Consider the following 14,918-nt stretch of genomic DNA (forward strand, 5'->3'; position numbering starts at 1 on the left):
GCAGCATTCGACCTGTGCGCAGGAGCCTTGCTTCCCTCATTTGCTCTGCAGGCTCCCACACCTTCAAAATAACAAGAAACTACTCATGAGTGTCAGGAGCCCCTTTCAAAACGGTGTGCAATTTGACACAGGGGCCACATCTGGGTGATGGGAATTGGTTGATAACACCCTCCTTCCATTCACATGTGGAAGTATTCTCCCTGCACACATAGATGACAACTTGGGATCCAAGCTGCTGCTGCTGCTGCTGCTGCTGTGATTTTTACCTTTGCTCTTTTCCATGCCCTCCTCTTGGGAGAAAAACACTAGTCTAATTTAAAGATCCACTCTCATCTCCAAACTTCACTTCACATTAAGTGCATCTGCTGTAAGGAATAGTAGCAGCCCACCTTCCATGAATTTCTTACTTTCTCATCTAATGTCCCTGGAAAATCTGGTAAGATGCAGGCCTCCTCCCAAAGAAAGCTCATGAGATTTCGGTTCCTAATACAATTAAAACATTGTTCAGGATTAAGAGTGGAGTTTGAGGTATAAGACCCCATGGAAATGTTTTTTCTGGTGTGATGCAGCACACACTGTTCTATTTCTTCATTGGCAAAAGACAAGTCTGCCCCATAAACTGGACCAAATTGTTCCATGAAGAAAAAACAGGTCCACAAGAAACTGCTTTAGTGGAGACATTTGTTCCCGAGAGCAAGTATTAAGAACCCGAGGTAAGGCTGAAATAACTAAAAGACAAAACCCTTTAACAGCTGCTTTTCTCATTTCTCTTTCTGTTGAAACCCTTCAATAACTTTCCAGCACTCTCCCCTTTTACCAGCTCTCTTAACTACTTTGCTGTATTCCTATTACATTCCTGCTACCCTCCCACAGTTCTGAAACATTTTGGCTGACACCTGACCCTATACTAAGTAGAAATTTTAAATATTTGGGATGCACAAAAGTTGAATTCGGTCAATAAAGTGAAATTCTCTTCTAGTGGCAGGGATAGAATTGATACTTGTAAAGCCTGCATGGGCGAGTGAGAAGAGTGCTTGCTTGCATGCATCTAGGGGTAAGAATGTGGTTGAAATGTTAGAAGGGGGGAAATGGGAGATATAAAGTGAATGTGAACATCCATATTGTTTGCTGGTGAGCATTAAGCAGGTAACTAGAAAAGGCACATAAGTTAATTCAGGATTAGTAACATTTATATCCAGTTATATATTTATGTTCCACATCTGCTTTTTAAAAACTCTCATAAAGCCTACTCATTATTTATCACTCAGAATTGAATTATACAGTTACTTTGAAGTCATGAGAGCTAGTAGTAATCTTTTTCTTCTACATTAACATATTCTAGTTCAAGGATCATTCCTTTTAGATAGAGGACACCTTTATCACACTGAGCAACATTTTGACTATCAATGCTGGAGGATATTGCTCATTTAAAAAACAACAAATATAAAAATGTAACTCTTCTGTTGACAGTGACATTGCTAATCCTTCCATTCTTTTCAGATGTGATTTTGAAGACACTGCACAGTATCGTGCTTCTGCCATGAATGTAAAAGGAGAGCTTTCAGCCTATGCTTCCTTGGTGGTGAAGAGTAGGTTTGCCAAAAAAGGAATTCTTTTGATTTGCATTGCATCTTTTTACAATTCTCTCTAGTAGCTAGAATATTTGCCCTTTTCTTTCCTAGGATACAAGGGAGACTTTGATGAGAGTTGTTTCCATGCAGGAACTGTCACCCTACCCTTGAGCTGTAAGTTGTTAACTAATCATTGTTATGTGAGCACAACTGTAAGAAATAGATCAGTTGTTTTTTAAGTATTTGATTTTGTGTGTGTGGCTTTACCACATGTCTGAGAGTTGATGGCATTCTTCAGCTTGTCAAGGAAGGGAAGGACATCCAGCTCTTCCAAGACAGGCAGAGTCTTGCTGCTGTCAATTGTTGTGTTATTGATAGTATGTTGCCCGTTGCTTCATCTGCTTGCTGCAGTCTGTGACGATCTCTCCAGACAAGGTTTTCAGCAGTGCAAAGGCTGTATTCATGCCTTTGTACATGTTGCGAGTTTTGAGTTGAATGCTCTGACACAGCTTCAGCCAGTAGTCATTGGCACATTGTCTGGCTATCTGGTGGGCATCGTTCCTTGTCTTTCTCAGTGCAGCAGGACGCATGCTTGTAGTTCACAAGAGCTTCACACATTACAGAAGCAACAGGTTTCATGTCCTTAGTGCTGGCCTCAGACCATTTGGAGATCTGCTGCTCTCTTTTGCCGAAAGAGGACATAGTTGTGTTGTAGGTTGCCTCTTTGATGCAGTTCTACCTTGTTTCAATGCTGTCTTTGGACAGTTCAGTAGTGCTTGTTCAACAGAATCAAAAAAGTGTTCACAAAGTTCAGGTATGGTTGTTCTGGCAGTGTTGATTTGAGGCCGCACTTTCTGCCTTGTACTGTGATCCTCTTTGGCTGGAGAATAAGCACATTTCTTCTTCTTCTTCTTCTTCTTCTTCTTCTTCTTCTTCTTCTTCTTCTTCTTCTTCTTCTTCTTCTCACAGTTGGTGTTTCTCCACATGGCTATGCCTCCAAGTTTGAGATCCACTTTATAGATACATTTGAGGTTTCCTTTGGAAGAGAAGGTGAAACAATGAGTCTGGGCTGCTCAGTTATCATTCATCCTGAGATTAAACGGTTCCAGCCAGAAATCCAGTGGTATAGGAATGGTAAGTATGCATGGCAAGATGAAACTTGTTTGTTATTTCTCTTAGGCTATGCTTGCATAGGAGGTTTCTGTGGCCCTGCCATGTAGAAAAAGGATGGGAAGCGTCCCATGAAAGGAACTAAAAAAGAGATACTGTATAGTGGAATCCTACACTTGGAGTACTCATTATATCACAGACGGTGCTGCCGACTCTGACTCTACAACACTACCATCAGTTTGGGGACATGGGTGGCGTGGCGCTGTGGTCTAAACCACAGAGCCTCTTGGGCTTGCTGATCAGAAAGTTGGCAGTTCGAATCCGCGTGACAGAGTGAGCTCCCGTTGCTCTGTCCCAGCTTCTGCCAACCTAGGAGTTCAAAAGCACAGCTGTGCAAGTAGATAAATAGGTACCACTGTGGCGGGAAGGTAAATGGCATTTCTGTGCGCTCTGGCTTCCATCACAGTGTTCCGTTGCGCCAGAAGCAATTTAGTCATGCTGTCCACATGACCCAGAGAGCTGTCTGTGGAGAAACGCCAGCTCCCTCAGCCTGAAGTCAGATGAGCACCACAACCCAATATATTCTGTTGTTGCATCTTTTTCAACTTGTAGGAGTCCTAATTTCTCCGTCCAAGTGGGTCCAGACACATTGGAGTGGAGAAAGAGCTACATTGACCCTGACCCATGCCAACAAAGAGGATGAAGGCCTTTACACCCTCCGTGTGGTGATGGGGGACTATTATGATCAGTACAGTGCTTATGTTTTTGTTCGAGGTAAGTTTTAGAGATGCCAAAGTATGTTCGTGGTGCTGGTGGTAGTAGTACTGCTAGAGAGCATTTAATGGCATGCATACACATAATACCTTCTTGTAATTAAGAATCCTCGGCATAAATCAGAATAATGTGGAAAGTTCTAGGAATCCATGGGAAAAGTTAAATAAAACAAGACAGGGTTAGAAGCTCCTCAGTGCTGTCTCAGAGCTCACCACATGAGCTTGCTCTCTCATTAGCTCTTGGAACAGAACTTTGTTTTATTTTTGTGGGGCGAAAACTTTTCGGGTTTTAAAATAAAAAGGTATTTGAGCAGTGGATGGAAGATGCAGCACAGAGATCAAAAGCTGGCATTTGGTACATGAGTTCACTTTCATTTGTTTAGAGACAAAGGTGCAAAGGACAAGCATTCTAGAAATTCAGTGCAGCTCTTGACTCAGCTGTCAGAATTTAAAGCAAAATTTAACTCCCTATTAAGTTTGCCTTGCCAAAAAGGGAAAAAAGAGAAATTGTAATTGTAATTGGGCAGGTAAGGGGAACAGAGTATATTTGCCAGGAAAAAGAAAAGGGGGCTATGGAATTGTTCTTTTAAGATCCTTGCAGTGTCTGCTTGATCCCTGAACTGTAGCAGTAGTTTTAGATGAGAGCACAGGAGGCCAGTGTGAGAGTTTAGTGGAAGACCCTTCAGCGTTACAGTTCTAGGGCCAAACTGCGTGAGCCACAGGAGATCCATGATTGGAACTCCCATTGTTTTCAGTTAAAACTGCTCAGGGGGAGCCCTCCAATTTTGAACAGAGAAAGATTACTGAAACAGAGAGGAGTGGGGGATGTTAAACGTTCCCCTGTTTGATTTTTATTTATTTAAATTTTTCCACCCAAACGTTTTGTTAGCTTGGTGGATGAAAACATACAGATACCTTTGAGGCTGTGGCTACTTTTTACTAAAAATAGAAATATTAATAAAAATCTTCCAGATTGGCCCAGAGTCTTGGGCTTCAACATGGGAAACCTCCTGCGCTTTTAGGGGATACAGCCCTCCCTCCACTGTATCCCTGTAATGAGGGATGGTTGTACTGGCTTAAAATGGTAAAACAGTGAACAGCTTAGAGCAAAGTAGTAAGAGGGGAAAGGATAGTACCTTATCCACCTTATCCACCCACAGATTTTCCCTTGCAACACCACTGCATTATTGTCACGATGAGACAAACATATGGCTGTGTTGTTTGACAAGCAGTACCCATGATGGGATCAAGTACACCAGAGTTGATGTGGAAACTGCAGAATTTGTTTTAAATCAACATTTTAAATTGTGGCCATATTCCTATGCACACGGACTTGGGATCAAGGCCTGTTTAAAGGATTTAAGAAGTGGGGCTTACTTCATTCACTGCATGCTACCTTTTAATTTGTTTTACTTCATTTGATTTGGTTTGTGTTAAACTTTTGCACAATGGATACAGTTTCTCCTGGAGGGAGTGTCCCTTTAACGAGTGCTTGAATGAATGCCTCATGAACAAGTGTTTGTGTGATCACATTTCACTGGTTCATGCAGTGACTCTATATCAGTCTCAGCTGCTAAAGGCAGCTGAAGAGAGCAATGCGGACCCTGGAGGCTCTTCAAATTCTTGGCTCTATGGCCAAGCCCAGAATGGCGCCAGTTTGCCCTGTTCAGCAGAACCTAGGGAAATGCGGCTAACGGCCCTCTTGTAGAACATAAGCAAACTGTACTTGGTAACAAATTATAGGAAATCTCCAGGGGCTGTGGTCATTGGGGAGTTCACACACAAAAAAATTGGAGCTGCTGAATCAGCTAAAATATTGATACTAGCAAGCAGCTATTCATTTCATGTAAGGACTCCGCTAGATCTTTAAAGTGTTTTCCTTTCACATTAATAAGCAATGTGATCCTAGAACACCCTGGAAAGTTTAACTTCCAGTGGGTACTTTTGAGTTTCCCCATCAATCAAAATTGATTTGGAGTCCAGTGCTTTGCACATCTTCTTAGAATTAAGCCCTATAGGCTTCCAATGGGACTTGCTCTCAGGTAAGTGTAGGGTTGTTTACAAATCCATTTTGACTGGAAATAGAGAAATGTCAGGAGTAGATGTGGGGTGGTGGTGGTGGTGTACTGAAATAAGTGAATTCTCTTCATACATCATTCTTGGAAAGATAGTGGAATTCTCCCCTTTTACAAGCTTGTAAAAGGACACAGAGCAGACGTGGTTTTAAGGTACTGCAACTGGTTCAGCTGTGCTGCAGGGGGCTCCACAAAAAGGCTGAAGAATGGAGGGAGAGAGGTGGGAAGGCACTGGATTTTAGCATCACATAGGGTGCCACAGAAATTTAAGAGCCCAAAGTCCGCCACTGCATAGAGTTTCATAAAATGTGTATTATGCTGCAAATGAGAATGAAGTTCTAAAAACAATTTAGTCTCCTATGTTGTTTAGCTTCTAAAAATTCTACATAAGTGTGGCTTACACATATAGCTCATTACACTGTAGAATAATCCTTTGAATAAGCTTGTAATAGACCTTGCAATTACAAATTTCTGTGATTCGTTTTATAAAAGGAAAGGTGATACAATCCAGGGTCTAATTTAAAATAATTAAAAGGAACATGTGAAAGCCAGTGAGGTATAGCGGTTAGAGTACCAGGCTAGAACCATGGAACCAGGTCCAAATGTCAAGTCAGTCACTGGGTCATTATGGGAGAAATTCAGTGTCACACTATGTCAAACGTCTCATAAGCACAAGCATTTCAGCTTGCAAGAAGGAATTATATACGCCCTTTCCTTGCATGTTGTTCTGGGGGTTCTCTCAGCTGCCCAGTCAATTTTGGAACTATGAGGAGAGGAAAGGGGGGAAATCCCCATTGTGCAAGTCGAGGATGTTGCACAGGGATTTCACTGACAAGACTTGTTAGGTGAATCCCCATTGTCTAAATCAGTCTAACTAAATCACTCTATCACAGACCTAAATTAGTGAAGATTTAGAACTGTGCTCTAAAACTTCCACTTCTGATGCAAGCAGAAACACATTGTGCCTTTGAACAATAGCTTTCAATTGTTATTTTAAAAATGCATGCATTCATCTATATAGATGCTGATGCCGACATAGCAGGAGCCCCTGGTTCTCCTCTGGATGTGAAGTGTTTGGATGCTAACAAGGATTATGTCATCATCTCCTGGAAACAACCAGCTGTTGATGGAGGAAGTCCCATCTTGGGATACTTCATTGATAAGTTAGTATTTGTGCCAGAATGAAATTACTTCTGATCTCTGGGACCATAAAGATCTCTTGCTTTTGGAAAATATCAGCGCACCTTCTGCATTATTAATTTGATATTTTATTTCTCCTTTTTCTTATGGCAGCAAGTTAATATGGTCAAGAATGTGGGTTAGCAAATGTTGTTGAGACATGTGTTAGTAGCCAGTGCAAATTAATTACTCCATATCGAACCATAGCCCCTTTCCATACCTTTTTCCTCCATCTATTTGCTGTATGGAATGTGCATCACATCACTGGCCCCACCATGATGTTGCCATATCTCGTGTGCCCTGCTGGCACTATCCCCAACTTCTTAATGTACACAGGAGTGTCTGAATGCACCATGAGCTGTATGTAGATAGGTGCCTCTTCTCATAACTTTGTCTATATGTGCAGAAACCCAGGCTAGTGCCCATGGTAGTGTCTTGCTTTTTCCTCAATGCACTGTGAACATGTGGAGAAGAAGGTGTTCAGGGTGCTCATGTCACATTACTGTACAGTCATACCTTGGTTGACGAACACCTTGCAACTCGAACGTTTTGGCTCCCGACGCCGCAAACCCGAAAGTGAGTGTTCCGGTTTGCAAACATTCTTTGGAACCTGAACGTCCAACGCGGCTGACGCGGCTGGCAATTGGCTGCAGGAGCTTCCTGCAGCCAATCAGAAGCTGCACCTTGGTTTCCGAAACATTTTGGAAGTCGAACGGACTTCCGGAACTGATTCAGTTCGACTTCCGAGGTACCGCTGTATTTATAATCCTTTGGGATTAAAATTTTACTTGGGTCAACTGAGGGAATAAAGGCCACTTCATGCAATACAGTTTGCTATGCACACCTGACATTTTGATACACATTTGTCTACAGAGAAAGACTGGAGTGACTCAGCAAGTGAACTGACATTACCCTTGATCAAGAGGAAAGGGAGACCAAACAGCACCCCTTCTCCATGTTTAGTATGCATTTGGGTGTTCTTAGCTGACAGTGTTGTTTTAAGGAAATGGTTGTTCTTTTCTTTTTCTTCCTGAAAAGGCTGCAAGGAGAGTGACATGTCAGCATCCACACAAAGTAATTGAGTTCCAGTTTATTTCTATATTCCACCCTTCCACCCACCCAAGAGCAAATATATATATTCAAGCCAGCATTACACGAGCAAGTATTGGGGGAGATTCTGGAATAGCTTTGTAACTTCTCTTTGTCATTGTAAACAGTTTTGTTTTTGTTTTCCAGATGTGAAGTTGGTACTACCCACTGGTCCCAGTGCAATGAGACACCAGTGAAGTTTGCTCGCTTCCCAGTCACAGGTTTAATAGAAGGGCGCTCCTACATATTCCGAGTCCGAGCTGTGAATAATGCTGGCGTGAGCATTCCATCCCGGATTTCAGAGCCTGTAGCAGCCCTGGATCCTGCCGATAGGGCCAGACTTAGAAGTAAGAGTCTTCCTAATATTCATCCCATCGAGAGGTTGGAAATTTTGAATTTGTGAAGGTTGTGACCAAAGAGTCCTTCCACTAGAGGGAGCAAGAGTAAAGCAAATTCTGCATCATGCAAATTAGGATTTGCCAAGACCAAACTTCCATATTTCTCCCAACACTTATTTTGCATCCCCCACTTATCTATCTGATATACTCAGCATCAGGACCAGCCCTGGAACACACTCTCCAGAAACAAGCTGTGGTAGCTAATTTTACCATAACAGAGACCACATTTTGAATGACAGCCCAATGTTCTAACATGCACAGTGTTTTTATCCAGTCCTTTAAATGTTCTTGTTTCATACTACTCATAGTCAGATAGACTTGCCAATATCTTGCCTTCATAGTCAAAGGAAGCTTTTTAACCTCGATACGTACTGAGGTTTATCTGAATAATTCTTTATGCTGCCAAGGGTTCATCTCACACCGGAGCTCTAATCTAAAATGCACCCACTTCAACATTTTTGGCTGGCCATGGCTGGGATGGTGTTGAAGTATTCTCTTTCAGTTCTCATGTGTTTCAAGATAGCAAGGAATACCTTCTATATATAGTTGTGTGGCTTTTTAAGCTCTCTTTTCAATCATGTTGTGGTAGAGAGGATTGATTCTTCATTCTATAGGAATATATTTAATCCTGGTTCAAATGTATATTGAATTAGTTTGTTTCCAGATCTAAAACTACAAAGCTTCAACTTAGTTCAGTAACCATTGTAGCCAGAATGTTGATGCACTGTGTTTGAGGCAGGCTCTCTGCCAGCAACTAGAAATGATTAAGACATTCTCTTACTTAATGAAATGGTGCTGTCATAGTTAGGAACTCTTGTTTAAAAAGCAATTGTGTTAGTAAGATGCAGTGCTTTCCCACATATACCCACGTCTGCCTAAGCTCTGACTTTGTTTCAGGTCATCCCTCTGCCCCCTGGACTGGACAGATTATTGTCACTGAGGAGGAACCTACAGGTGAGCAAAAGTTCTTCTGAAAGGACGATGACCGGAATTCTATTTAGCTTTTAGCGCATGTCTGCATTGCAGATTTTAAACTGGCTGCCATCTCTTTTATTTGCCACGATTTCCCTCAAGAAAACTTTCCTACAAACTAGTTCTGTGAGGCAGCTGATAATTCTCCTGAAATTTAAAATAACCAGGAATATCGAATTTTGCAACAACTTGTGCCCACCTATATGAAAAAAGCACACCTGTGGAAATTGTGTTGGTTCGAAAATTCCTTTTAGATCTATATTCTTGAGAGAAATAAAGTGTCTAAATCTCTGACCTCAAATTGCTTGATCTCACAGAAACGAGCTTCATCAATAGTTTTGCAGGCTGCCTGCTCTGCTCCTCTGTGGTAGTTTCAATTTATGTCATTAAATATATGAAGGCCTTTCTTTCTTCACTCTTTTTATACAGAGGGCATTGTTCCTGGACCACCTTTAGACCTCCATGTTACAGAAGCCACAAAGAACTATATTGTGCTCGGTTGGAAACCTCCGTTTGAGCGGGGCCATGAGGGTGTCATGTACTTCGTTGAAAAGGTAAAGCTACAGTGCCAGAGCATAGTTTTCTCATTCATTTCCCCACAAGCCACATTTTATCCTCAGATGAAGAACATCAGGCTGGTACCTTTTTCTTTTTTCTTTTTGATTTCTCCCCCACTCCACATCAAAGACAAAAATCTCCAACTAGTGTTAAGATTGGGGGGGGGGCATCAAACTGAAAGGAAAATATTGAATAGGCAGCAGAAGCATATTTTTGAGATGGGTTTTCTGTTTCTTTTCCTCATAAGAACATGAGAAGAGACCTGCTGGTTCAGGCCAAAGGCTCGTCTAGTTTAACATTTTGTTAGCCAACCAAATCCCTGTGGGAAGCTCACAAGTAGGTCAAGTCCTTTTGTCATGAACTCCTTTTCTTAATGCAGTATAGAAATAGATTCAGTCTTAACTAGAATCCTGTCTAAAAATAAGAGCAGCCGTCTGTGCTCACACGAACTGATGAGTAGCATAGTTGGGAATGGGTATGTTCTGTTCCAAGCAATGGCCTTGGATATGAGGATTCTGGACCCAGTGGGGACACATTGAAGACAACAGCTCAGCAAGGCTCAGCAGGGCAGCGTCCAGGTTTTGCTCTCTGTGGAGCTCAGGCTGGTGGCTTCGTAAGAACAGAGCTCAAATGTTGTCCCAACACAATTCAACCTTAGACTGAGCCCTAAATAGGAACTGCGGGACTCTAGCTCTGCCTTCAGTCATAAGAGCTTCCTTTAAGGTAGGGTTGCCACAAAAAGTAAAAACCAGGACACCAAAAGTTGAGCTTTCTTTCAGAAATCCAACCCCCCCCCCCCGACATCAATTCCACCTTTGAAATCCCAGTAATGTCCAGGGAAATCTGGATGTACGGCAGCCTTATTTAAGGGGACCTAGCCTGCTTTAAGAGTCATCAGCTTCAACACAGTTTTGGAGAGGCCATAGCTCCACTAAGGCTTCTGCACTGGAGTCCTTGCTGTCAAGAGGATGGCAACTCAAGCTCCATAGAATGAAGTAGCACTGGCATAATGGGCTCCTCTTGCACTGGTGTGTCCAGGTTAGTAAGGACCTATGGGGCTGATGGTGATTCCCACCCCAAACCTATTCTCCCAAAGATGGGGAGCCTAACTCAGAAGTCACATCAGGATTAAAAACTTGTTCTCCAAGTTTTCATTTATTTATTTATTACATTTATATACCACCCTATATCTTCCAATGATTTTAAGGTGGTGTGCGTGTTCTCCTCCTCCCCATTTCATCATCACAACAACCCTGTGAGGTAGGTTAAGCTAAGGGATGGTGACTGGCCCAAGATCACTCTGTGAGCTTCATGGCTGAGTGGGGATTCAAACCCTGGTCTCCCAGGTCCTAGTCCAACACTCTAACCATTACGCCTCACTGACTTTTAAACCCCGCCCCTTGAGATATATTTCCTAATGCTTAATGAGTTGGATCCTGAGAACTGTATCCAGAAGGAAGCTTGCAGAAGTGAACTTTCCCACTGTCTCCTACTGTTCCCCAAACCCACTTCTGAAGATTGCAGATTTTTCCTTGACCTGCTCGCAGAAGATTTGTTTTTTAGGATGGAAGCCACTGGGTTTTTTTGTTTTTTGTTTACATCTCCCCCCCCCCAAACAAAATTACTGTGGTGTAATTCCACTGCTCATGTTCAACCAAATGTAATCATGATTATCCACCAAATACACATGCTTTATTACCTCAAGAGAGGTTATAGTTAGTCTCTAAGATAAAGTTAGGTAAGAGAATATTATCCACGTAGCATCTGATCATTTTTGCTGCAGCTGGCAAATCTGCTTTCCATTAGAAACACCCTAAGCTGCAAGTCTCCCACCATGAAAAGTGTGTTCCAACTCAATGATGAAGCACAATGAATCCCTGTAAGAATGTGAATAATTTGCTACTATCTGCTGAACAGCTGCAAAGTTTCTTGTAAGATACTGATTTTGTCCAATTCTGAACTTCCCATTTCAGTGTGTTGCAGGAACCGAAAACTGGCAGAGAGTGAACACTGAGATACCTGTAAAGTCCCCTCGCTTTGCACTTTTTGACTTAGCTGAAGGGAAGTCCTACCAGTTCCGTGTCCGTTGCTGTAATTCAGCTGGAATTGGTGAGCCCTCAGAAGCCACTGAAGCCACTGTGGTTCGTGACAAACTTGGTAAGTGTACAGTGCAGGCCACAGTATTTTTATGAACTTGTTTCTTTTTCTCCCTTGAATGGGAGTGTGTTGGCTTTTACATGTTTTCATTTTTTCACATAGCCTTAAGTTCAACCCAAACTTTGTGATCAATGCTGTTTCACTGCAGTATCTCTCCTAACGCAGTCAAGGTGTAGGGCTGCTTGCCCAACTTTGGGAAGGAGGTGGGAGGGCTTTGGCAGGGTCCTGAAGTCCTTCTTTCTCCTTCTGTAAGCCTAGTAAGTGTTTCTCCAGCTTTGGGAAGGTGGTAGGAGAGCCCTCGCACCACCTCTCCAAAGCCCACAAATAAGCCCACAGATAAGCCCGCAGATCAGGGTATGGGGGTGTGGGGAACAAATAAATGGAGAGTGGATTTCCTCCACTATTCATTCATTCATTCCCATGCACACACCCATGCAAAGCTGCTATCACGTAATTAAAAGAAGCATAAGAATTGAGGTACCTGTACACAAAAGATATGATCTGCTCACATTTTCCTCTAATTATTAGCCACTTGATAGATTCCAGCATTACATTTAGCACAAGTAACAGAAACGTAGGTATCCGGTGTATTAATGTTAACAATGGTGACCATTAACTTGTTTTGATATTTTTTATACTTTGTCTTTAGATATTCCTAGTCCTCCTAGCCATCTTATACCTGTCAGAAATACAGACACCTCAGTAGTTGTCACTTGGACAGAATCCAAAGATGCAAAAGAGTTGATTGGATATTATGTAGAAGCAAGCAAAGTCGGATCTGGTCACTGGGAACCATGCAACAATAATCCTGTGAAAGGCACAAGGTAAGTAGATTAATGGCTGGCTGGGAAGCTCGAACTTTTCTTATGTGCTAAAAGACAGCTTGCCAGATTTTAAAAAATACTTCGAAGTTAAAGAGTACCTTTCCTCAACTTCAAATTAATGTCTTTGGAATAATGTTGTGGTTTGTGATATTATGCTTCTACAGCAACTGGCATTTCCAATTCTAATCACTTATTTGCTGGCACAAAGTGAATAATTATAATAAGGCTATTGTTGCAAAAGAGGACATCTGCTGAAGGACAGACACTCTTGGATTTTACCCAATAGTTGTTATAATATCTCATCCAGAGAAATATGTTTTATTTTTAGAGAAGAATGTACAGGAGCACCATTTGTGATTTCACTGATGCAGGGGCAACAATCTCTGTAAGGCTGTATTGAAGATGGGATTGCCAAAAGGGAGTCTATTTTAAGAGCATTTCCCCTGCTTCTTAAAATAAACAACCTCATAATAACAATAGCAATGTTATCCAAATACAGTTTACAGTAACAGGATCTGTGTCCTTGGCATACATAATGCATAGGCCCATTTCATGTTTAGAATATTTCCCTTACAGTAGGTAGAAGCATTGAATTAGCAAAAATTAAAGAAATAAGTACAAGGAATAATTGCAAGTACAGTGGAACCTCGGTTTTTGAACACCTCGGTTTACGAATTTTCAGTTTACGAACGCCACGGACCCATCTGGAATGGATTAATTCACTTTCCATTACTTTCAATGGGAAAGTTCGCTTCAGTTTATGAACGCTTCAGTTTATGAACAGACTTCCGGAACCAATTACACCCATGCTTCAGGTTAAGTACGCTTCAGGTTGAGTACTCCGCGGACCCGTCTGGAACGGATTAATCCACTTTCCATTACTTTCAATGGGAAAGTTCGCTTCAGTTTATGAACGCTTCAGTTTAAGTACTCCGCGGACCGTCTGGAACAGATTGATCCACTTTACATTACTTTCAATGGGAAAGTTCGCTTCAGTTTATGAACGCTTCAGTTTATGAACAGACTTCCGGAACCAATTGTGTTCATAAACCGAGGTACCACTGTAATCTGAAACACAAGCTGGGGTTGTTTTTCCTGTCTTCCCTTCTAAATACATAGTCCTGCCGAAATGCTTGCTTATGAAAACTGAACCAGAACACAGTAATACAGTGCTGCCCCCTCTGAGATAGCCTTTGTAGTCCATACCTTGGGGTTCTTGGAACTTTTAAAGAGTGGGGTCCAAATGCAGCGTATCATAGAAGGGCTCAATAAAAGAGGAAAATCTGAAATCTGATGGCGCAGTCATTAGTGGTGTTCTACTTTAGATTTACTTGCCATGGACTTACTACTGGAGATCACTACATTTTCCGTGTCAGAGCTGTTAATGCAGCAGGACTCAGTGAGTATTCGCAGGAGTCAGAAGCCATTGAAGTCAAGGCAGCTATTGGTAAGTGACCTCTTATTCCTATACCAGAAGTGGAAAACAGCATTACGAGTATTAAAGACAGGGGTGCAATTAACTAATAATATTTATTTGCAGTACTGTTTGTGCACATTGACTATGCATTGGTAATATTTTGTATTTCACTTTCATCGTTTCACAGTCATCATCCAGTCACCATGCACTTGTAGACTTCTCACCTTCACCATCCCAGACTTCCTTGGGTGTGTTCCCTGTAACTGTGTATAGAAAATAAGTTCACCTCACATCATTCTCTCAAATGACCTGGCAGTCTGATTTCATGCAGTGGTATATATTTCACCTCTAACATGCCCTAGCTCGCAAAAATATGCTTGTTAATTTACATGCCTAATTTGCTTCATTGCTTGACTCCAGTAATACAATGATTTTTGTGTCTTCATGTTCCGAAGTCTTTTTATTTATATTGTATTTTACTGTTGAGATATTTGGAATGATCCGTGCATTAATAATCCTCGTAACTGAAGAACTTTGCAACTCCTGGGATCATCTGTGTAACATGCTTCTGAAGTTTCTTTAACAGATCATATATCCCTCCAAATAGTTGAACATTAATGTAGTACTTTCAATATAATGGACATTGTTCAGTCTAACATTCAGAAGAATCTTAACAGCATGCAAGTATTAACTGCTGAGGTGTATGGTATTATATGCTGACGACAATTTCATATAAATCAAACCATACAGTGTATTGTCTGTGGGTGTAACTTTTGAATGTCCTGTCTCTGTCAT

General features: G+C 41.6%; 1 protein-coding gene across 5 annotated transcripts in view; it reads left to right on the forward strand.

Annotated features, from left to right (window-relative positions):
* Positions 1–14,918, forward strand: part of MYOM1 (myomesin 1) — a 95,533-nt gene that overhangs the window by 50,209 nt on the left and 30,406 nt on the right. For all 5 annotated transcript variants that reach the window (XM_060277896.2, XM_035125929.3, XM_035125931.3 and 2 more), the window contains 11 exons: positions 1,501–1,589; positions 1,683–1,745; positions 2,541–2,705; positions 3,294–3,455; positions 6,551–6,692; positions 7,945–8,144; positions 9,093–9,149; positions 9,597–9,721; positions 11,699–11,882; positions 12,532–12,706; positions 14,032–14,153. In XM_060277896.2, coding sequence (XP_060133879.2) covers positions 1,501–1,589; positions 1,683–1,745; positions 2,541–2,705; positions 3,294–3,455; positions 6,551–6,692; positions 7,945–8,144; positions 9,093–9,149; positions 9,597–9,721; positions 11,699–11,882; positions 12,532–12,706; positions 14,032–14,153 — 1,484 coding nt within the window. The remainder of the gene's footprint in view (positions 1–1,500; positions 1,590–1,682; positions 1,746–2,540; positions 2,706–3,293; positions 3,456–6,550; positions 6,693–7,944; positions 8,145–9,092; positions 9,150–9,596; positions 9,722–11,698; positions 11,883–12,531; positions 12,707–14,031; positions 14,154–14,918) is intronic.

The sequence above is a fragment of the Zootoca vivipara genome, chromosome 8 (assembly GCF_965207765.1).
Source record: "Zootoca vivipara chromosome 8, rZooViv2.hap1.1, whole genome shotgun sequence".
Classification (NCBI taxonomy): Eukaryota; Metazoa; Chordata; class Lepidosauria; order Squamata; family Lacertidae; genus Zootoca; species Zootoca vivipara.